The 24,658-nt window shown below is 38.7% G+C and overlaps 1 protein-coding gene across 5 annotated transcripts in view; it reads right to left on the bottom strand.

Moving 5' to 3' along the window:
* Positions 1-24,658, bottom strand: part of sbf1 (SET binding factor 1) — a 96,845-nt gene that overhangs the window by 39,869 nt on the left and 32,318 nt on the right. For 2 of the 5 annotated variants that reach the window (XM_036563808.1, XM_036563811.1), the window contains exons 3-11: positions 24,231-24,368; positions 23,530-23,655; positions 22,430-22,540; positions 19,154-19,207; positions 14,745-14,774; positions 10,152-10,257; positions 8,263-8,395; positions 6,915-7,023; positions 3,634-3,747 (exon numbers count right to left, since the gene is read on the bottom strand). In XM_036563808.1, coding sequence (XP_036419701.1) covers positions 3,634-3,747; positions 6,915-7,023; positions 8,263-8,395; positions 10,152-10,257; positions 14,745-14,774; positions 19,154-19,207; positions 22,430-22,540; positions 23,530-23,655; positions 24,231-24,368 — 921 coding nt within the window. The remainder of the gene's footprint in view (positions 1-3,633; positions 3,748-6,914; positions 7,024-8,262; positions 8,396-10,151; positions 10,258-14,744; positions 14,775-19,153; positions 19,208-22,429; positions 22,541-23,529; positions 23,656-24,230; positions 24,369-24,658) is intronic. The other 3 variants (XM_036563809.1, XM_036563810.1, XM_036563812.1) reach the window with 3 other exon arrangements.

Genomic DNA, 24,658 nt, shown 5'->3' with positions numbered 1-24,658 from the left:
TAAAATGAAAATGCTGACATTTTAGCACTGTCTAAACATTCTGCTCTTCTGGACTACAAAAACACACCATCAAACAGCAGTTTTAAATATCTAAACATTCATCCAACACCAACATGACTCCTTAGCCAATACTGGGAGTCTGTTTATTTTTGACACTATAAAAATTATAGGCTGATATCACTGTTTAATACAGGTTTTAAGTGGCCGATAGAGAATATTTCCATAACACTCAGGTAGGACTGGGCGATAAAACGATAACGATAATGATCGCGATATAACTTTTCCTCGATAGAGCGATACGACATGTTCGATAAATGTTCGATATAATACACCACTCTCACACTCCCACGTTCAGCGAAAGCTTCGGTGGCGTTTTCTACTGCAAGGAAAGCGATACTACTCTGCTGTTGCCAGGAGAGGGCGCACTTCCGAGTTTCTGTACATCTTCCTTTTCCTGACTAGTAAAGCCAAAGACAGGGTCTGCAAATGTCCAGAAATCACTTTTTTCTCCCTGATAGAGCTTACATCAACCTCACAAGCCGGAAGTTGGAAGGGAGGGAGATGTTCAGGCTTGTTAAGTAAGCGAGTGCGGTATGATGGAAAGAGCTGCAGTTACGGTAGGGCACATCGCTGATTGGAAAGGGTCACTGGTGCAGTTCTGATGAAGCCTGAAGGATATAAAATGATTCATGGCTTACAGAAATGTTTGGCTCATTGTAACACAGTCCTGAGCTGAACCCAAGTGTCTTCACCTCAAGGCAGAAACCCCCATTTCCAGGACAGGCAAGCAAACTGCCAGGGCCAGCTTTAAAATGTGAGTTACTATTTAAGTCATCTAGCAGGGGGTTCCCAGGGCAGGACCTAATATGATTTCCAGAAAGTTCTGTCTGGATGTGCATGTAAACAATGGCGAAAAGTTTAACTGGTGAAAAAACTGATGTGTCTTGTGGTATTAATTAGCACTACTCATACACAAAGGGGAACACCACAGAAACTAAAACAAATCCATCTGTGCGAAGTTATCCCCTTCACAGCAAGACCGTGTAAACAACTAGTGTGTAGTTTTATCTATTTATATCATATATCTACCTATATATATATATATATAAAATTTTATGTTTTAACAGTAGAGTAAAACATGGCAAGTTCGCTTGTATTTGTGACTAAGTGTAGTACATTACACTTTGCTACTATACAACACAAGTCCCTTAAAGTGAGCATGATGCCAGGGACATATATTGTTAAGGAAGAGACCGAGAAGACAGATACAACACAGCCGGCTGGGGCACAGCATTAGCGGTAACTAGTCTAACTACTATGACTAGTTATGGAATCATAAAACATATTTATCTGATAAACAAACTACAAAATTTAAAACAAAGTTATGACAGGCAAAAATGAAGAAAGAATTTTTAAGATTCTTTTTCTAGATCACTGTTCAAATTTAGGCAAATGTATGACACTCATCATAATCTATATGTAATAAAAATATGTCCCATTTGTATTACATGCAGTGGACATGCAGTCTGAGACTAGGGATGTGCGCGGGTACTTGAGTGCTTGGTTGACCTTTCGACATGTCAGTATCCGAATACCGAAAAGAAACGATCTTGCCCTCTCAACATATATACCTATCGCTGTTGTTGGAAGAAAACCTCGTTTTTCATCTCCGTTTTTGATGGTTTTTAGTTTTTGACATAATTTGAAAATACCCGTTACCCTTTACATTGTATGTAAATTTCATGATGAATGGACTAAAAGAAACGACCCAAAATGACTAGGAAAAAAGTCTGGTTCCACTGACAAACATTAAAAGTAAAAATTACAGTAAAAAAAGTAAAAGTTTCTTCTTCTGTACAGTTTTTTTTACATTTTGGAGATACAAGGTTTTCTTCTGACAACAGCGATTTATATTTGTGTGTGTGTGTGTGTGTGTGTGTGTGTATACACAAATTTCTGATTTTATAAGTCAGGACTGTTCTGTTGGTCCTAACATTGTATGTTATCCTTATTTTTCCTCCTCTAGTACAAAGTCAGGACATTGTTTTCATACATTTTCAGGCCAAAAATTACATACACATATTCTGGGCTTGTAGTCATACGGGCCAAACACAATCCCACCCAGACACACATCTCTCTAACACACTCTCTCACACACACACACACACATGGCTACGCAGTGCTTTCACACAGGCCTGCATTCTCCATTTACAGACAGGCATTGATTCAAGGCACTCTCCACTCCCCTGCTTGATTCCTATCAGTATTACTAACCAAAGACAGCAGGGAGGAGACAGAGCACTGTCCTTACATCTGTATGCCTTTACCACAGTTACAGCACTCAAATGACTCCCCTGAAATGAGGCTAAAGTCTGTTTACAACAATAAAATAGGAAAGGTACTAAAGCACAGCAGAAAAGCCCCATGAGGTAACCAAGCTCATCCCGCACCCTGCTTTGACCGTAAGAGCGAAGCGATTTCACCCTGCCTATTGCACAACTCCAAATAACAGGACTGCAACCCTTTAAAAAAATCACCATTTGGCAGTTTTCCAACATGTTGCAAATATCATTTAGGACCTTGAGTAATTCCACATCAGGATGGGAAAGCCTTGTGGACTTAGGATGAGCACAGTGCCAAGGTAAACAGCATTGTGTTTCATGCTTTAGAGACAGGTTGTCATTACATTGTACCTCAGCAGGTCATTCGCTTATCTGTCACCAACGTGTTGAAAGCAATGTTGACAGCTAATAAGAAAGGCAGAACTATACAGACCCTGTATATACTTCAGTTATGTCATTACTAGCTAATTTTTTGAAATGTCCTTAAACGCTGCTGCATTACACCAGTAGATCAAACATTTTGATAAGCTTCTTGGACTTTGACACTTACTGTAAAACCACAATAAAGCCTCCTTACGGTAACAAACTCAAACAAGGAAAAAGCTGTGGAAATAAAAGTCATGTGCAGTCTTGTTTAATAGCTGTTGGCATCAAGATAAAAGCCTATTTAAAGAAACGTTTCATTTATTTTTTCTTCTTAATGGCACGCTTCTTTGGAACTCCTGCTACTCCCTTTCTGTATTTAGAGAAGCCATACATCTAAACCAACTATTGATGCAGATGGCAGGCTGGAACATTTGCTGTCGCCATCACCGCACCTTCATTTCTAACACTCAGATCACTGCCCGCTGCTCTGCGTCTCTTCTCAGTTACGCAACATCACCACTGACCCATGAAGGCAAAAGGTGATGCAAGTCTTCCTCTGGTGCATATAAAGCCTGCAGCTGGTTCATTCTGAACTATCAATCAACCACCCTCAACATCAACACACTTAGAGGAGAACGCTAAGTACTGATGGCAAACTGCTTGTACTAACGAGGAGGCCATGCTCATCAGTTCAGTTCAGCCCAAGTCTTTCCAAAAGCCTTCTAAGAGAACCCCAGCCATGGGCAGTGCATTGTCCAACTCAAGCCTGAGTCCCAGCAGTAGCACCTGTACACTGCTAATACAACGTCTTAGCGAGAGGATCTTAAGCATGTCAGCATAAACGCATCTGCTATTCCAATATATTATTCCACCTTATTAATAGAGTCAGGTTGTTAGAACGGTGAAGGTTTAAGGGTTTGGTTACCATGGAGAGGACCGTCTGCGTGTGCTGCAGAAGAGGCTCTGGCAGCAGAGATATGTGGACACACTCCGGGATGGTCACGGTGCCGCCGTCCAGATCCGCAATGATCACATCCAACTGTAGAACAGACACAATCACAGTAATGAACTCTCGCCCATAGAACTTGACACGATAATTATTTTGATCTCTAATATTTATCATACTGTTCACCAGTGGAGGTCTGTGGCTAGAGCTAGGCTTTCAATGTAGGCCTTAAATGTCAAAACTCAGTATACAAGGAAAAATACATATATGATCCATACGATAATGCTAATGCTAATGCTAACACCCCTATGTGATTCAAGTAGTATGCACTAACAGTGTTTCACAGGAACGGCAGCTGTAGATTAAACACAGACATCTGAAGGTAAAACATACTGTACGTTTTATATGAAGCTTCTGACAGACATATCACGGAAAAACAAATTTCTTACTTCTAAATAGAGTCTGTAGTACTGTTAAAGTTTCAAGACATATAATTTTATCCTCTCTTAAATTAAAATAAATATTAAATTACAAAAAAAAAGGAACTAAGCTGCAAAAACATGTTTTGAATTTGCTGTTTTTCGTGAACAAGGCGCAACACAGAGCAGCCAATCAGAACAGAGCTCATTTACACATTAGTCTTAAAGCACAGTAACAAAAACATTCTGTTGAATTCTAAAGGAGAAAAACTACAAGAAAATGTAAAAATATGGGCTCTTTAACAAAGCCCTCACATAGAACTGCTGCCACTGTTTTCTATTTCTAACATCTCAACGAAACCTACAGCTCAGACTACAGCTTGGAAATGTATTTGTTCTGCTACAGCTCCTATTTGCAGTCAGTCAAATTTCTAGGATTTCCAGAAGGCTTTGAGTGATGTTTCACATCAAATAGGTCGCACTTACTGTAATTCAAAACGTGATTGGTCTATTCCACTGTCAGCTAGTAATAATGTTGGTAGTTATCGTATACACATAGCCTTCAGTTCAGCTCTTTAAGAACATATAAATGAGACAGCCTGCTTGGCAGTAATAATCTAAATACCATTAAAAAAAATAATCCATTGTCCATTTCACAAATTTTACCCTTAAGTTTTCAAACAAAACCTACCAACGTATTAAAAACATACAGAATTTAAATACAACCAGCATGACCAATGACCAAACATTACATAAATTACTAAAACTAAACATTACATAAATCATCAGGGCTTCTCTGAAGTCTGAATAGGCCCTAATAGTTCTTTTGTACTCAACAACATGCAGCAATTACAGAGAACGAAGCAGACAAAAAGTCTGTCCCGCGACAGTTGGTGAACAGGTCTGAACTACCTATCAAAATAACATCCGACCATATCAGAGCCAATTTAAAGAGCTATTAAGCTATCCACAGCAAAGACCTTAAGCACAGAGAGAAAACTGCAGCTGGACCACAACTGCTCAGATCTCTGCTAACACCTCCTCACTAGAGCCAACCATGCATCAGACCTTCGCATTATTATGGACAGCGTAAGGCTACTGCCCAAAAGATTACCTCTGCACTTTGAACCTGTCTTAGTTTATGGTCAGTATTAAGCAGTGTTAATACTGTATGCTACATGTGGGCCGCAGAGGTTATCTATTTGGCAGTACTATACATGCATGGCTCATCTAATATTACAGGAAATTACACTGCTAAGCAAAAGAAAGGGTATTTTAAAGCCTGATCTAAAGAAGATCAAGACTGAGCTGAACGTCTTGAGTTCATCTATCATCCGTGAGTTTTTCATTTGGATTCAATTAGACACGCAAAAAGAGCTCTAAATTGAAACATCAATCTCAGGGCTCAGAAATCATGACAGAATTCCAAACCCAGCAGGACATGCTTGTTTAACAAGATAGTTTTCAACAATCTGGGTGAAGAATTCCACATTAAAATGCCTGCAGGGTTAATATTACTCCAGCCTGTTAGAATGTGATGGGAAAGAGTCAGAGATGCAGTAATCTCATGGCTGGTTTTATGGGGAACTGACTGCTAACTCTTACATAATTTAAAGGCACGCTGTTAGTCATCAGCTGTTAGTCTCTGTTGTTTTGTTTACACTGAATTGAAACGGATTGTTAGATAGTCTGCGAATAGGCTACGCCCTTTTATGAAGTGGTACAGTTACTCAATATCATAGCTAAACCACTAAGCAATAACACTGTGAGAATTATTTTGCCTGTTAAGGATTACCTTATGGCAGGCCTGTGCCAGCAATAGAGTCCTAACTGCAGTAAATGGTTAAACAATGTTGGAGGGGGACATCAAGGGTTTTTTTTTTTGTTTCTATTTTTTTTTACTTCGCACTACCTTTTTATTGATTATTTTTTTTTATTTCCACAAAGATATTATTGTATGCATAGCAACAGCAAAAACAATAAAACAAACACTAATAACTTAATAAAATAACATTTTATAACAACAAGATAAACCATTTTTTTAAACAGCAATTTTAAGAATTTTGGACGTGGGGGCAAACGTAGAGAGCGTGAGCTGAAGCTTTGTCACATAAAAGCACCTTATAAAGCGCAGGTCAGTAAAGGTTGTGGTTCTTGCATACTGTCATCTTTAATTTGGCCACGAAACTAATCACCTCAGTATTAAACAATGGAACAATGAATGTCCAAGGCTGTTTAGCTTAGCCTGATGCCTTCTTCTTTGAAGCCGTTTCACCTAAAGCTATTTGAAAAAGCCCTTTTTGCCTGAAGTACGAGAGACATCATTTCACTCATGTCCTTTCAGAAACCCGATGCTGTGTCTGAGCATGTCCTAAAATGTACACCACCCCACAGTGGCTTTTTCAACTGGTATGATTTCTGTCTGCCACACCGAGCGCATTCAACCAGTACAGCTCCAGGGTCACATTTCTAGAACAATCTCACCATATGTGGGAATACGAGTGTCTTGCTATGGTTGGCATAATATATCTTACCTTGGCCTGCCTTTTTGGATACATTACGGCTAGACAAAATACCATCTGTAGATCATTATAGTAGCTCCTACAAAACTAATATCATAAATGACTACAATATGCAATGACTGTGCCAAGTGACAAATTTTCACTCTAGCAAAACTCAAATGGACTAAAGAGGTACACATCTGTTAAATACCTAACCACACACCAAAAAATCAGAGCGCTATTTTTCATCATAAGCCACAATGACAATCCAAATCACAATTTGATCTCAGAGCTGTTCAACAGGGTCATCAGAATAGGAAGAGGAAAAGCAGACTCATACCAGCTCCTGCGTCTCCAAGCGGAAGAAGGAATTGACCCCGATGATGAAGGGCGTCGGCGTGCTGAGGACTTCCAGCAGCTTACCAGGCAGGATTGGGACATAGGTGAAACTGAGGGTGACATTTCAGTGGTATAAGGTGAGACAGGAGGCATTGGAGGCAGATAATAATAATGGTGATAAAGTATTGTAAGGGGATAGTGACTTCAATACAGTGTCGAAAAGTAAAAAAAATAAAATAAAATAAGGTTTAAATCTACATGGGTCAAAAACAAGGCATGCAATCAGTGAGGAACGTTATATTATGCACACAAACTCAGACGACTGTTTTTTTTGTAAAGTCGCCTATTAATTCTTAGGGTTTTGATTTTAGAGGCTTATTTTATTGTTGGAAATCAAATTAAATCTTGACCTCGCTACATTCAACACACTCTCAAATCTTGCTCATTACATTCCCAAATTACAAGCCTGGAAACATCATCTCTTCATGAATATGATGGCTTTTTCATGGCACCAGGCACTAAATATTCCAATTCAAAACAAAGACGATTTGGATGGATGGATGTCTAATAAAACCATACAAATGTAAAGGATAAAGGTTTTTGTGTTATGTTGTCCTCATGCTAAAGGTTAGGTTGTTTTAATAAACCTGTCATGCTGTTATAAAGGGGAGCAAACTGGCTACTGCTGGCTTAGTAGTCTATGTAATGACTGGACTGAAATAAGCCTGAAACCATTAAAACTCTAACAAATGAGCAAGTATAATCATCACCGCAGTGTCTATGTCACTATTAACACTTTCATAACACTTTATAATGAGTTCATAGAGCATCTATAGGATATAAACATTTATAAAAACACATTACACTTTGTAACCATGTTTCTTATGCATTATAAATTGTTAACATATAAATGGTGTTCATAACATTCTATATTGCAAGGGAAGAGAAACTCGCAGCTTGCATAGTGTATGATGATCTGCCTATTCATAACACTGAGCCATGTTATGATTGCCATAGCTTAACTAAGCATTCCTTTAATCTAATTTGTGTCACTTTAATTACCTATCACATCTTATAAATTACTAAGACTTGGTTATAATCTGGTTATATCGTTAAAATGCTGCATTACAGCATGGTATGAATGTGTTTATAGGCATGGCATTCATGGAAAGCATTACCAAAACCACTTCTAAATATTAGTGTAAGTACCAGTGGCACTTTTGCCAATACTGATAAATTCAAGTAACCTTAATATCAGCTGATTTTATCTCTCAAACAGGCTCTAGTTTGGTAAAAGTAATCACTCAGTTGAAGCCACACTCCCAAACTCTTTTTACATCTCCACACACCTGTATTTGAGTGGGAACATAATGGCCAACAGGGCTCTGCAGGCATCGGTGAGCCGCTGGTAGCTCTTGGACAGGAAGAGGATCTTGTGCTCGGTCAGAGCAGCACAGAACAGATACAGAACATTCACAATGCCTGCAGGTAGAGAAAGAATTAATGGGCACATGAAAATCAACTTCCAATCAACCAGTACAGTTCGTTATGGTAATTTATGAGTAGTATGAGTGGCAGAGTATCTTCAACTAAATTTAACAAAACCTGACCAAATCCAGGGTCTGATCTGCTCCTACACAGCAGCAGTTCTAAACATACTTGTACTGGACATACACAGCTGATCAGCGTTAGGTAAAGCACATGTTTGCCCACACACGAAACCGGTCACTTAGGAATCAGCCCAAACAAATCAATCTTTCAAGAATTTACTGAACACTGTGTTACAGGAATGCAAGAGCAATACAAGCTACACAGCCACCACCGTCATTATTTCACAAATTATCATTAATAAAAAAACTAGACAATGCATAGTGTAGCTAAAACAAGTATGCTGAGACCTTCATTTCAACACAGCTTGTCACAGCACAGTTGTGATAAATAAATAAAGTAAACATATTAGTAAATATTCATGTACTGCGAATTACGCCTGATTCACACATGCTACCTTTGCGTGACGTCAGCGATGCGGCAGCATGAGCGCTACAGCTCGAATGTGCTGGCCCTTCATACATTAAGCATTTGTGCTGTGGAGCAGAGCAGCGAGAAAGTTACATTCCTTCTTCCAGATGGTCACTCTGCTTAATAAAAATATTTATAAAAGCGCATGGTATGTTTGTTTATCCTCAACAGCATTCTGACTGGTGATTAGGCAAACGTTTCAAGTCTGATAGACCAACTGGGAAATTTGTTTGCAGCACAGAACGTTTAACTAGTATTTCCTCATGAATTAAATAAAATGTAAAAATTAGCATAAGTTTTAATATGTTTTTTTGCTTAAATTTAATTGATTTTCATGGCTTATCTCAAAGTATTTTGCTGTGTGACGCACGAGGCACGGAAAATTAAATCAACGCCGAGTCTTTTTTCTAAAATCCGGCCCTTTAATGCGCCGTCTGGGACCCTCTGCCTCTTCACTTGCACAGCCTGTGTGTAAGCGCGTACGCAGAGGTAGCATGTTTAAATCAGGCCTTACAAAATACATTATTCTCCTCTTATTTTCTAGCCTTAAAAACATCACAGCATACACTCTATTTTCTCTCTGACCAACACATGGACAGCACCAACAACTATCCTATCCCCCTATTTTAGTTCCAGTTAGGGTAAGGGTCATGAATGCTTTCCTCAGAAGTATTTAAGACAGTGTGCTTCTTTTTTTTTAAGCTCAGGGTGTTCAGAGGCAAGCAGTAACTGCCTGATTAACACTACATGACCCAGTAGACTCTGAAATTAGCACATGTCGTATATCGGTGGAGAAGACAGGAAGTACAGCATAGTGTCATGGGTGCTGATAAAATGATTATGTAGTTCTGTTCCACAACCCAGTATAAGCAGCAAAGGTTTAAACTAACTAATGTATACCTTATATTTGCTAGACAGAGAGGAAGCAGTCTAGCCATTCCCTCACAATACTTACGAGAGTTAGCTGGCTAATTATTTCCATTATTGAAAATATGGAGAGAAAAAAAAGGACAGGAGTTTGAGGAAAACACCTCTGAACACGAAGAGACTACTGAAAAAAAGGCCCATTCTCTGCAGCATTCTGCAGATTTAAAATGCTACTTGGATGTGTAAAGAAAGCATGTAAGCACTGATAAATATCAATAGAGAACGATATGGAAAACTGTATCATCATAAGATTTTTGGCCATGTCGTTCAGCCCTAGTGCTGATTGGCTTACCAAGTTGTCTGAAGAGCTGGGCCACGCTGCAACCACTCACAGGGAGGGAGTCATTGATGGGCGTCTGGATGACCTGCCTATCTCCCGCCCCCAAGGTGATGGTCCTCTTTAAGATGAGAGAGAGAGAGAGAGAGAGAGAGAGAGAGAGAGAGAGAATATATATACACACACAAGTAAGAACCATGCATAGACAAAGTTTTACAAAAGACAACCAGGTTTAACAGGTCCACGACAGGTGTGTGTACCTCTGGTCATTTGATTTTCATTTAAAAAACAGTATTGAAAAATGGGAAAATGGCTAAATTCTCATTTTTGGTTATGTTATTGTCAGTGTTGACTTTGTTTTATAGTTTCACGTACTAATCACATCAAATAAACAAACAAAAATGGAATAAGGGGGTCATATTTTACTCATTCACATTTAAAATTTAATATCACATCAACCAGAAATAAGTGTAGAGTACATGTTTGGCTGCAGAAGCACAGAATACAGACTTACTATATACATGTTGCAGTTAAAAACTAATGAAGACAGGAAATCGAAGACAGAATCAAAAGGTATTTTTTTTAAATATGATGCATCCCCTGTTGTTCTGGCATATTGTTAGGCTGTATTATGTGTTGTGTAGGTGTTTGTACATTTGATGTGCCTAAAAATAAAACAATATGTGGAGGGGACTCCCGTATTGGACTCCCGCCATTTAACAGGCGGACGTCGGTGCTCGCCAGATCAGTTGCTGATGCGTTTAAGGGGAATACAGGAGTCCTTTCCCCATATCACTTCTTTTTTTTTTTTTTCTGTCAAAAAAATAAAACATCTATACAAAACATAATATAGCCTACCAATGTGCCAGAAGAACAGGGGATTCATCATCATGTTGTTTTTTCATTTCTAGTTCCATCTTCTCAACATGTCCAACTTTTTCTGTCCATACAGTTTTTAACCCTGAGATGTATGTAATAAGTTTCTATTCTTATAAATATAAATATTAATATAATTATTATATTTTTGTGGCCATGCATGCACTCCATTGACTTTTCCACTGACTTTTTTCTGCTGACAATAACAGAACCAAAAACAAGACCCATTTTCCCAGTTTTCAATACTATTATTCAATATTAGTGTTTTGAAATCAAAATCGAACAACCATGAGCTGTTGTTTGGGTTAGTGTTTATGCAGTGGGTGAAAGTGAGCACCCACAGTGAATGGAGGTTAATCAGACCGACGGATTAGCAGCTACGCTACAACATGTCAGGCCATTCCCCAATTACACAGCACGAATCTGTTTTAAAGTTCAAAAGACAGGGTCAACCAAGCCTCTGGATTAGTCTGCCCTATCTTTAGTCAACAGCAGGGCCATGCAAGATTGGTTTACTATTATTCTGACAACAGTGGTTATTAAGGGCTTCTTGAAAAAGTGGTAGCTGGAAAAAAACAGGGTTAAAATAAGGAGGTCTTGTCTGGTGCATCACACTGAAGATATCAGAAAGAGAGGATAAGAAGAGGTTAGCATCATGAATAATCTTGTATGAGTAGAATAGTGAAACAGAACAGAATTAACAGAATGAGTATAATTTCAAATTACACCAAGCGAGTCGTATACATGAACTAGCAGGGGTGGGCAATATGACAATATATTAATATATTGATAAATAATTTAAAGTCACAATATTTTTGAGCATACTGTGGATATTGTCAATACTGACCAATACTGAATGCTGACCAACTGCATGATTTATTACAAAGAAAGCACAATTATTCCTGTTTAATTGCTTTTGGTGCAGCATAGCATTGAATACACTGATTAAAATAATTATACTGGTTCTTTTTTTACGTTCCAACTTATGAAACCTTAGAATAACTGAATATCATGATACATATTGTGTCATTAAAACGTCTTAAGTGTTGTGATGTTCTATTTTTCCTATAATACCCACCCATATGAATTAGTAATGTTACAGTATAAGTGCTTATCCCTAAAATCAGCAATGTAAGGCAAATCAATATGAGTAAATATCCACCTGAATTAACAGTGTAAGTTAATACACGACTCAAGTATTAGTTTGAAGTGATACTGCAATACTTCATGCAACACAGCACAAATTACCATATCAACACACCAACACTGCAAACACTTGCTCAGATCAAAGGGTAAGGCGTTGACAAAGAGAAGCCAGCCAAAAAAACCCTCTTTAGAGGAAGGGCTGAGTTAGGACAGGAAGTTGCAGGTGCAAATGGTAGCGTGAAATGGGCTGCACATCCAGAGAATCGAGCAGCTGCTGAATCTGATTTTATCAGTGTTCACACACCGCCCAGAGGAGCACATTTAGCCACAATTATCACAAAAACAGCTCCACACAAAAGCCACATAACAGGTTTATGAACACTCCTAACTACTAATGTCAAGAAATGGAGAATTAAATGAAAAGATCTTTCAAAATAAGCAAAAATGTTAATGTAGCTAGAAATGTAAGACAGACAGAAGGGATAATTGGGAAGGGATGTCACTGTGAATTATATTAGCAGGTAATCTACCAATTATTTTGATGATGAGTTTTGAAAAAGGCTGAACAACAGAATTTGACTTAACTGAATAATAACCGAACTATGCATAGTCATTCAAAAAAACCTAGAACAGTTAAACTCTGTGCCTTTTATAATTATATACGTTAAAAAAAACTATATAACTGTAAAATGTATTTAAAGGAGAAAATGGCATATCAGCCATTCTCCTACTGTAGGAGACCAGTAGGAGAATTTAAAGTTTAAAATCACGCAAAGTGCCAACTGATCTATACAGAAGGTACATCTTTATCAATCATATTTTTAGTCAAGACAGCCCTAAAATTCAGCATAGCTTTTCTGCCGCAACAATCATTGGCAGCATTACAACAAGCATGGCTCTCATTTTTTGACAAAAGCGCTCAAGGACCAGAGTAGAGCTGTCACAACCATCAAATTTATTATTAGATCGATTATTAGTTGTCGTATAAATAATCACGATTAGCGATTTAACTGTATTTGCCTGTTCACTGTAGGCAATTACTAAATTAAAGGTCTAAAGTGGCCAAATTAGCTGATTAGCAATCTTACTTCTGAGCTATGTATACTTAGTAGCTAACACTAGTTGTACTAACATGAAATGATACCTTAAACTGTCGGATATGCTCTGGATTCTCTATACAGAATCATGTGTAGAGTCCAGCAAAGCAGAGTTTTTTATTTAAGAGGCCAGCTAGCTTACATGCTACAACTGTTGGAATTAGCTGCATAGGTAAAAAATAAATACTACTCTCACTGCCGTCTAAACATGTTAGAGCAGGGGTGTCCAACTTAATCAATAAAAGGGCCATGTTAACAAATCTCTACAAATCCGTGGGCCAGAAAACGCCTATGTTTATATTTTATTTTCAATTAATGTTGTGCTATAACCTGAACTGGCCACTGTTTATCCAAAATACACAATAACTTCACACAGGCACTTGTAGTAGACCTTGAAATATTACATGAATACCTGAAATATTGAAAATTTAAATGTCCCCAGGAGCTCAGTCTTTTAAATCTACCTATCTGCTTGAACTAGACACCTGGCACCTTTCTTTGCTGTAAGTTCATTAATAATTGGGCTCCATTTCTGAGCTGCTGAGCTGACGTTAGGTGCAATTGAAGTTAGTGTGTTTGGTGATATGACTGGTGTGGAATTGTGTAGGTGTAACTGTAGTCCCTTAGACAGCTGTTGGGGGAGGAGAGTCAGAGCGCACATTAGGTTGCAGTGCATGCTGGGGATTGTAGTGCAGCGCATTGTGAAACAGGCTAATCTTAACAGAAAATTAAATTACTTTGGCGGTCCGAATCGGATTGCGTCAAACACAAGGTCGGACCCTGTGTTTGACAAATGGGTGTTAGAGCAACAAGCCGGAAATTAGAATATTTGTTTTCATGAGACCCATGATGTGTTGCAATGAATGCATTTACTCTCTCCCTTATTTACATTTATTTACTCACACAGTTTACATTTTGGCATAATATGGTTGTGAAATCTAATGTCTGAGGAAAATGAGAACAGCCAGCTTAAATAACTGATCATCTTGAATAACAGGGATCATCCCGAATAACTGCAATTAGGCAAATATGCAGTGACTAACAGGCCTACCACTGAGTCAAATTTGCTATGTAGGCCTCAGATTATCAAACATACAAGCTCATTCCTCAGACAAACATGCACAGATGATGAATCCGTGTCCATCGACCAGACACAGCAGTGCAAAGCGTTGTGGCTGCAGTCGTTAGGCTACCAGCAGCACATGCATCTGAAGCCACAGCAATGAGAGTGAAGCTGGACACCTTCTGCATCTTCCCCGCATCCAGTCTTTGATCCAATCAGTGAAAGAACGCTAGTTATTTTCAATATAAATAAAAGTTAGCCGGGGGATGTGTCAAAGATTGGATCAAATATTTAGACCGATCAGAAACTTTGTGATCTGATTGGTTCTCGTGATGCCGAGGGTGTCTTTTGATTGGAGGAGAGAAACCCAGAGAGCGGCAGCAGCACTGATACAGGAAGAGCTAAACAGAATCAAGTTGGGCGTACCAAGCTCTCCTCTCTGTCCTCCTGGTCTGGCTAGATTAGCGACGCACAAGCACACAAACCACACATACACACACACACGCGCACACGCATACACATATACAGAAAAAAACACCACAGGAAAGAGTTAGACACACCAAGGTTGGAATAAAAAGAGAAAAAGTCTAATAACATAAGACAAATAATAGCAAAAAAGCAAACAAATGTGACAATACATGGAGGAGACAGGACGTTCAAATGGGACAGTGAGACAAAGAGGAATTCCACCAATTTCTCAACATTCCTGCATAATTAAATGGTTAAGACGTAAACAGAGTCATTCACAGTGGTTTGATTTGAAATGCTCTGTTTGAGAGTCAGCGTTGTTCACAGTGGTAGTGACAGAAACCAGATATCCAAAGAGCTCAAGGCCTCTAGGAGCTCTCCCACAGAAAGTTATATGAAACGGTTATGAATATGCAGCCTCTGTCTGAGGCCACATCATAAATCAATATTTCAAATTTTTATTTTGTAAAAATAACATTTTCCATTCATGGCAGAGAGATACATGCACAGTGATGTAAGGCAAAATTGTATCTAAAGGAACATATTTTTTCCATACTTTATCATTATCAACATATAAAAGCTAATGTAGACACAGGTTCACTGGTTGTTTTGGATAGTAAATAAAATGTTGATACTCATTACAGACATCGCAACCCCTTGTTCCTATCACCACCACTGTAAAGACAGTTAGTAAGTTTTTCTACAATTAGCTATTTCAAAACAAACCACTCTGAATGAACTGGTTGATCTAGACCATTGAATTATAGACAATTTCTTTGAAACACTGTTGGAATCCCCTTAAAGAATAATGTTTTGCTTTCTTGACTTGCTGGTACATCATTAATTGATCATACTTTCACAAACAGCCTACATTAAAAAAAAAAAAGAAAATGACGACCCAGTGAGGTCAAGGAATTTTATAATTGCACAAGACTAGCGGTTTTGATAGTAAATTAACTTTTACTGAGCTATTCTCTGGGAAAACAAACAGAAGAAGAGTTCCCTGACTCTGTCCCTGGCAGAGGAACAGGAAAAATGCCCTCCAGGATGCTGAAGATCGCAGTGGAGACTAGCTGGATTTGCAGACTCACTATGCCAATAAATATCACTCTTTCACTTTCTCTCACACGCTTTCTTCCCCTCCCCTCTCAGACACACACACAAATACATTCCAGGCTTCCATCCCCCATTTTTCTCAGCAAACCATTTCCCACTCCTTTCTTCTGCTGAAGGCACATTTAGTAACTGCTAACTTTTACTTTCTTTTTCTCGTTCTCTCTTGGTTTTACCCAGCGGCCCCAGATGTGGGCTGAGAGACACTGCAGGCTGTGGAGAAGTGTGTCAGAGGTTGGCACGCAGCAAAGCGCCCAAAGTTCCAGTAAAAGCACATTTTGCTGGCTGCTAACTGCTAGCCTAGCTAGACACAGACCACGGCCTGGACCGAGGGCTCAAAGGAGAGTGTGATGGGTTTTTACAGTACTGTGCAAAAGTCAGAGACCACCTTTCATTTATTTCATTTCCAGTCAAAACGGCTTTTAAGTTATTCCTTTTTTTAGAATCATGAAAAAACAAAACAGAAACTTACAAAGAACTCTCAATAATTATATATAACCACACATATATATATATATAGATAGATACACGTACACACACACACACACACACATACATACATACATATATATATATATATATATATATATATATATATACACACACACACACACACACACACACACACATACATAGATACACACATATATATATATATATATAGATAGATACACGTACACACACACACATATACATATATATATATATATATATATATATATATATATATATATATATATATATATATATATATATATACACCCACACACACACATACATAGATACACATATATATATATAAATGCACACACATACATACAGATATATAGTTATATAAACATGTATACATTATCATATTTTATTAATACATATATACATATTCTTGTCACCACCTCCAAAGTTCAGTCTTAGAAGTTGTATTTTCTAAATCTCATGATCCAAGAAATATAAACACATTCAGTGATGTTGAGGTCTGGACTCTCAGTGGGATTTCCCCTTTGATGACTCATAGTGGATGGATGGACAAAAGCACCTGCGGATTTTTTTCAGACCTGAAGCCAGAGTGGACCTTGACTTTCTCCTCTCTCACCAAGACTACAGTACTGTTTATCAAATGGGAACAGTTTTAGTGGCCTACTCGTTTATAGTCATTTTTTTAATGTATTTTTTTAACCTATATTCCTTAGACGTTCCTCTTCTATATAGAAGTGGATTACGTCTCCTCAGAAAATCTCCTGAAAAATAAATAACTTGTACTTAACATTTGGGCTGGAAATTAAATAAATGAAGGGTGGACAGTACTGTACATGAAGACGTCAAGCTCAAACAATTTAAGCTGCCCAAAGATATAGATAACATTATAACATCTTTATAACTACACTCATGTATGCACGTTGCGTATCTTTTACTATATAGTGAAAATAGCAAACCTGAAAGAGCGCAAAACAAGCTACATAGTTACAACACTATTTAAAGCAACAGTCCAGCTAAAACCACCATAATAACACTTCATCTTCCCCTGTAACACCGCTATATATAACAGCTGTATTACACACTAGTAATAGACAAATATGAACAAAATTAGGCTTCGGTATGACTACTACTGCTTTTATCTCTGCAGTGTATTTTTGTTTGTTTTTATGCATAACAGTATGCCCTACAACAGGGGTGTCCAAATTCTTTTCAAAGAGGGCCCGATTGTACTGTTTTAAAATACCTGAGGGCCGACAAATTATTCACAATGACTCAAAATATTACGTTTTCAAAATATCACGAAAAGATTCTGAGCTTTCTGTGAGCTACTGTGTTTCCTACCACTGTAAAAAAAGATGCACAGGGTTTCTTTTTTCGTTGGATTGTTATTCAGAGCAATTTGGATTGAAAAGAGCTTATAATAAATAATTAAATTGTTAAGAGTAACAATCTTACATGTCTAATGTACTCATTATATTCCTATTCAAGTGTTTACTTGTTGCAAAATATCATTTGTGAAACCAACTAAAAAAATCTATACATTTTTGGTTTTGTTAAGTAATGTTCTTCACATATCAAATAAACGCAGTGTAGCCATGTTTTTGTTTGATCTTAAAGGGTTAATATGTACTGAACGACTGAATTTGCTCTGATAAGAAGTTTTCCATCTCGCCAAAATCGTCAGTTTTCATTGTTTAGTTTGAGCTTTATGTCTGTAGTCTTGACTAAATGTCATTCACTAAATGAAGCTGCACGTCTGGTCAGCTGCCACCATCAGTTGAAAGGAAGAACTGCAACGTACTGGCTGGAGGACCACTTATAATAAATCGTAAAACAGAAGCTGGGGGCCAGTTTGAATCTGTCCGTGGGCCGGATTTTGGACGCCCCTGCCCTACAATATCAGAAACCACATACATATATCTGATATAACTTAACAACTCTACATGGTTTGAAGACCACACAGTTTGCACGATGCCAATTCGTGGTATAAGCTTTTATTACTCATTAGCTACATTAGCCTCACAGTTCCAGTGTAAAACGGAAGAAGCACACTTTAAACACCAAATTATGTTATGGTGATCAACTACATTTTGGATAAGGACTAAAACTGTATACATTTGCTGAAGAGTCTGCCTTAAAATGCCTTAGAAATAAATTTATATGAAGCCATCAACGTGGCCCATTGCATTGGTGTACCAGACAGAAAGCAGGTCGCGTCCAAAGGTTCACACTTTGGCGTAATAATACAACATTTTCTGTGCTAAAAATGGAGTGTTGATGTGTTCAGGTCAGAGCCAGGAGCTTAAAACAAGACTGTGTGTACGTTTGTTCGTGTGTGTGTGTTTCCGAGACCGTCATTCACACACACTGTGGCCTGCTTAGACACCATCTGCCACCCTGCCAGCCCATATGTTCACCCCCACTGTCCACCCAGCCAAGATACAAGCAGTGCCCTCATAAGCCTCGCATGTGTATGTGTGTGTCGGAAAAATAGTGCACGAGGACAGATTGTGGGTTTTTGTGCAGAGAAAGCAAATCTCGAACAGTCCTGCCTTTAAATAAACCTGTCAAATAAAAAAGCAAATTTTAAAAGGAGATTGATTGGTTTGAAACTTACTGATTGGTTGGTTAAGTGCAAAATAAACAGAGAGCAAACACAAATCAGTGACAAAACTGCAGCAATTATCATAAGCTGTCCATGTACAATCGTATTTCTGATCATCAACAGGCAGAATCATGAGGAGCTGATTGGTTGAAGCTGCTAAAAAGGTAACTGTTACCTGGAAACAACCCAGAAGCCAGTCAGATAAACTACAGACTGGGGGATCATTTATCTGTAACACACAGGATGAGGGTTTTAACTTCAATGGAAGCATTTTTGTGTAACATAGTGATTTATAAATAATATTAACATTTTTACCATAACACAGCTGAGAAAAGAGGACCCAGTTTTAATACTGCCATGTGCAAGATTTGACACTGGTATTAGATCAGTTGGTACCACCTCACTATAGGGCAGTGTTCATAAAGTTAACTGACAAATAAGCTGGTTTTTGTCAACTCAGATGTCTGGTGACGCTGTTTTTTCAGACTCTGGGTTGTCTCATGACACTTTTTTGGGTGAAATGATACAGCATGTGAGCGTCTGTAGCTTAGTGAATACGAAAGTGACAATGCTGATGTGACGTAGCTTATGTCTTATAAATGGTAAAAGCACAAACTACAGAAAATGCTCACCAGCCTGACTTGCTATGTCATTATCAGCTTTATGTCACTTTGACACACACTTGGCTACAAAGTCTATGTCATTTCACCACAACAAAGTGTCATGACAACCCAAAGCCAGAGAAACTCAAATGTCACTGGACAAAAAAGGTGACAAAAGCAGCCTTTGCCTCCATGACAAACAACACCCAGTGTTTTTAAATAAAGGGCTTAAGTGGGAACCTTTCAAAATGTCTGCGTAATTCAGTGGTAGAGATGTAAATAAAGTCTTTCAGAGTGGTTTGTTATGAAATGGTTCATTTGTGATGTGACTCAGGTGGTGATAGGAACTAGGCGTCACCATGACTACAACATAAACACAGCCATTGTATTTACTATCCAAAACCACTAGTGAACCTACACTTGTCTTCTGAGGTTTTATATGTAATGTTGATGTAAATGGACTAACAAGGCGTTTGAGGCCAAAACATTATCACAAAACTATCGGTAAACAACGTCTCAGATAACAGGCAGCGTATACCTAACCATTTTGTGTGATACCTTTGTGAGGGAGCTTTTAGAGGTGGACGTCTGGTTCCTATCACCACCACTGTGAACAATTCTGACTCAGTATGTTCCTCCAGAATGGAGTATTTCACACCAAACCACTACCATTTACACCTAAACCATTTAATTATGTGTAACTTTTGAGAAATGAGCGGAGTTCCCCTTTAAGCTGGGCATCCACTACACATTTGAAGCTAATTTCCACGTCAGGAGCTTGATCGGAAGTGTCTGACGGCGTGGATGATCTAGTAGTGTGAGAGGACAAACGAGTGAATCTTTAGCCCTCCGACCAAACTCTAAAGTGATCAGAGGGTCTCCGATATAATCAAACATGTTTGATATCTATGACTCAAAACGTTCACGAGTGTAAAGGATCAGAGATGTACTTAGTGAGTGATTTAAACCACAGCCAATCAGAGAGCTAGTAGAGAAAATGGCAAAGAGACGTGCATGCACACCATCTGAACCGCGGAGCGTGGAGACTGAGTAGCTGCGTGCAAAACACAGACAGATAAGAGCCGTTATCATGTTCATAATTGATGGATTCAGATGTCAAAGCACTCTCTTTACAACTTCAAGTCAGCTGCCAGTTTGTAGTGAAATATTTCTCCAGCTCTCACTGTTACATCTGCGTTTCTCAGCCCCATTTTAATCCCCAGTTTGTGCCTTAGCTACACATAAAAGCACAAACAGGTCCGGTCCAGTAAGTTTAGCTTTGCTTGTGTCATGTGGTGTCTGAGGAGATCTGGGAGTTTGAGTCCTTATTCATAGCCAAAACTTGCTGCCATGCGGTCTAGTGTAAGCGCCCACACGACACAAAGCAAAGAAATTCTGGGTCCCACTTTATATTAAGTGTCTCTAATAACTGTGTAGTTACATGTGAACAACAAATGCCACAACAACGTAACTACTAATGATTTACTCACTGCTACAGATGGATTACAGAAGTACACCTTGTGTGATCAACTTCAGTTTTGCCTCATGTAATTACACAATTGTATCTAGATAGTTGTAACAGCCTATTCTCACTCATGTAATTATACAAGGGTAATAACATAAATGTAATTGTATTTATAAACAGAACAACTTTGTTTTTGTTTTTTCCAGCTGTAAAAGAAAGTATGTAATAACTTACATTAAGACATTACTTACACTGTATCTGCCAGCTTTCCTAACATTTAGCTAGCATTGATATTGCTAGTGCTGTGACATTGTAAGCAGTTTCAGCTTTAAACCATTCTGTAATGTGATAGTACAGCAGACATCCCCTTATCTTAAAATGTAACCTTTATGATATTAATTAAATGTGTTACATTACCCCAAAGCAATGTCTGTATAACCACTTTAATTATTTAATTTAATTAATCTATGTCATAACTTTAACACTACAGGAAAGTTCCTGTGCAGAAGATCCACTTGTGTAATTACATGAGGCAAACTGAAGTTGATACACATATGTAATTACATAGGCTGTACTTCTGTAACACTGACTAAATCATCAGTACTTGCAGTGTTGTTGCATATGTTATTCATGTGTAACTACACAGTTATTAGAGACACTTAATATAAAATGGGACCAAATTTTGTGACAAACTGACATTAAGTTTGTGATACTCTCTGTTTAGAAATCTGTTAAGATTTTAAGTCATGTAGTGTACGCCCAGCCTTCTCGAGCCGTCATTTAGCCTTATGACCACTGCCCCACAGTAACGTGCAGAAATGTTAAACAATCCTTTAATAGCACCACAGATTTTAAAATACTGTATGGCGACAGCATTAATGGTACAACGGGAAATAACACTGACTCATTTACCAAATACTACTGCTACATATTTAGGGCTTTATCATGACCAGAATTATATTGGTTAATCTATGGTTATCTATGTGTAACAAGAAAAGCAGAGAGAGAGGGGGAGATTAAGATTATGGCTGCTTTAATGGAAAACTGTGTCATCCACTCATGAGAGGAATTAATCCAACATTTAAAAAAAAAATGGTGTCTTTAATCTGTATTTGCGTGCATGCACACACATACACACACACAGATACATACATGTACACAGAAGGGAGAGACAAAGGCCTTTTAACCAGAAAGATACTCTGGAGTTTCAATTTTCTGGGTAATAAAAAGCACCTTGCACTCTCCAGCTTCTGTGTGCTGCCCTCCTGCACTAGCACTGGGACCAAGGCCAGCTGTCTAGCATGATGCATCCACTAACATGCTGGGGTGGCTGTATACAGGCATGGCACACGGCACACACCATATGTGTGAATGTGAATCTTACCTGAGACCCTCCAGCGATGGGAATGACGCAGGTTAGGAGGTTCCCAATAACCGTTTCCAAGGGAACGTTAAGGCTATCCACATGAACGGTGTAGATAAGTCCTAGGCAGTTCTGCAATGAATAAAGCAGGATGGTCAGCTTAAGCTGAACCACTGGCTCAGTTTTTATAACAGCTGTGAGAGTCTCAGAAAACACAAAGTCTATTTGAGATTACTTAAAGAGGAATTCCTTCGATTTTTCTCAGTTGTTGAGATGTAAGTCATGCAGAGTGAAATTATGCAAAATGGTTCACTGTAGAGAAACATACTGATTCCGATGTTTTCAATGGTGGCAATAGGAACTGGGGGACAGGATGTCTACACTGCAAATGTAACCATGTTACTCACTATCCAAAACGGACAGTGAACCTACATGAACCTTCATGTAATAACTTTGTGAGTGAGCGTTTAGAGACATTACGCATTTCAGATTAGATTAAGTGACCCTTATTAGTCCCACAACGGGGAAATTTTACCTCCCCATTTAACCCATCCGTGCAGTGAAACACCACATACACACTAGTGAACACGCACACACACGGAGTGGTGGGCAGCCCTATCCATGGCGCCCGGGGAGCAGTTGGGGGTTAGGTGCCTTGCTCAAGGGCACCTCAGTCACGCACTGTCAGCTCAGGACAGTGAACCGGAGACTTTCCGGGCACAAGGTTCCCTAACCTCCAGCCCACGACTGCTCCCATGTCTGGCTCTTTATTCTTTAGTCACTACTGTGAATAAATCTGACTCTGCAAGTTTCTCTGGAACAAACCATTTCACATCAAATGACTGAACAATCTTGTTTACATTCTAATGACTTAATTATGCAAATTTTTTGTCAAACCAATAGGATTCCCCTTTAATAAGTAAGTGCAGCTTGTGTTACATGCAAAAAACTAAGAGTACATCTTCAGTATTTGTCAGCTGTATTTGCCTAATAGATTCAGTGCAAAACTAAAGAAGCAATTTACAGACACCAAATATGTCCTGGCTGATCAACTACCTTGGGTCTACTTGGTTTCTGACTGAATTATCGTTTTCAGGAGACCTGCATGTGTGGGGGCTCACCCTGAACACCTCGGTGTGGTCCAGGCGGGACACCAGCACCAGGCTCTTGGGGGCGTAGAGCTGTGCTGGCTGAAGGAGCTCAGGCGTCTCGTCCTCATCAGCCTCGCTGGGCTCTTCCTTCTGCAGCTACACATACACACAAAAATAGCTTTTTCTCAGTACTGTATCAGCAGATGCTGCATGGTGAACATTTACCTAGGAAAACACTCCAATATCAGGGTTTAATTCCCAAACCCATTACAGACCACTTTCAAGAGGTTTTTTTCCCCATGATAAATGTTGCTGGGAGTGGGCTTTACATATACAAGAAATACCAATACCATATCATGATTCATCTTTATAAGGAAGAAAAATTAGTTTTTCTTAATACTATTATTCATTCCTAAAACTGTCACAAATCGACATACAGCATTTTGGAAGGAAACACTTCACACATTCACACATTTAGCCTACAACCGTTTAGGCCCGCTCATTGTACACAGATGTTACAGAGCACTGGGCTCTTCTTTCACAGCTAATTGTGCACACAAAAATAGCTTTTCTCACTACTTCATCTGCAGATGCTGCATGGTGAACATTGGCATTTGCATGAAGGTCTGAAGCCAATCTCACTACTGAATTTCAAACAGAATGACTCAAAAAACATAAGCTGGATGCCAGTGCCAGCCTTCCTCTCTTTCTGTGTGCTTCAGTCTCCTCACCTGAGGGTTTTCTACAGTCTCCCAGAAAGTGAAGCAGGCACAGTAATGGCGCTCTGAGTTAATGTCTGTGAGAACAGCCACAAAGAAGGAAGCGGGCAGCTTTTCGGGAACCAGCTGCCATCCACTGGGCTGGCAGAACTGAGAGAAAGAAAGAGATAAAGAGGGACAGAGATAGAGAGAACACAACATACAGGAGCATAAGAATTAGAAAATATAGAATTAACTGTGTCGTAGCATCAATAAGGACAGGGCAAAAAAGCTCAAATCTTGGAATTCTTGGTCTCACTTTTTTCATATGGGAAAATACCAAAACTCCCTTACTGTGAATAAAAGATTTTACAGATAAGTGTAAATATTTGTACAGTACAAGCACAAAAGAAAAATGTAAATGTTCACAGAGCATTTATGAGGTTTATGAAGCTTATTTA

Source organism: Colossoma macropomum, unplaced genomic scaffold (assembly GCF_904425465.1).
Source record: "Colossoma macropomum unplaced genomic scaffold, Colossoma_macropomum, whole genome shotgun sequence".
Lineage (NCBI taxonomy): Eukaryota > Metazoa > Chordata > Actinopteri > Characiformes > Serrasalmidae > Colossoma > Colossoma macropomum.
This window is presented reverse-complemented; position numbering and strand designations above follow the sequence as displayed.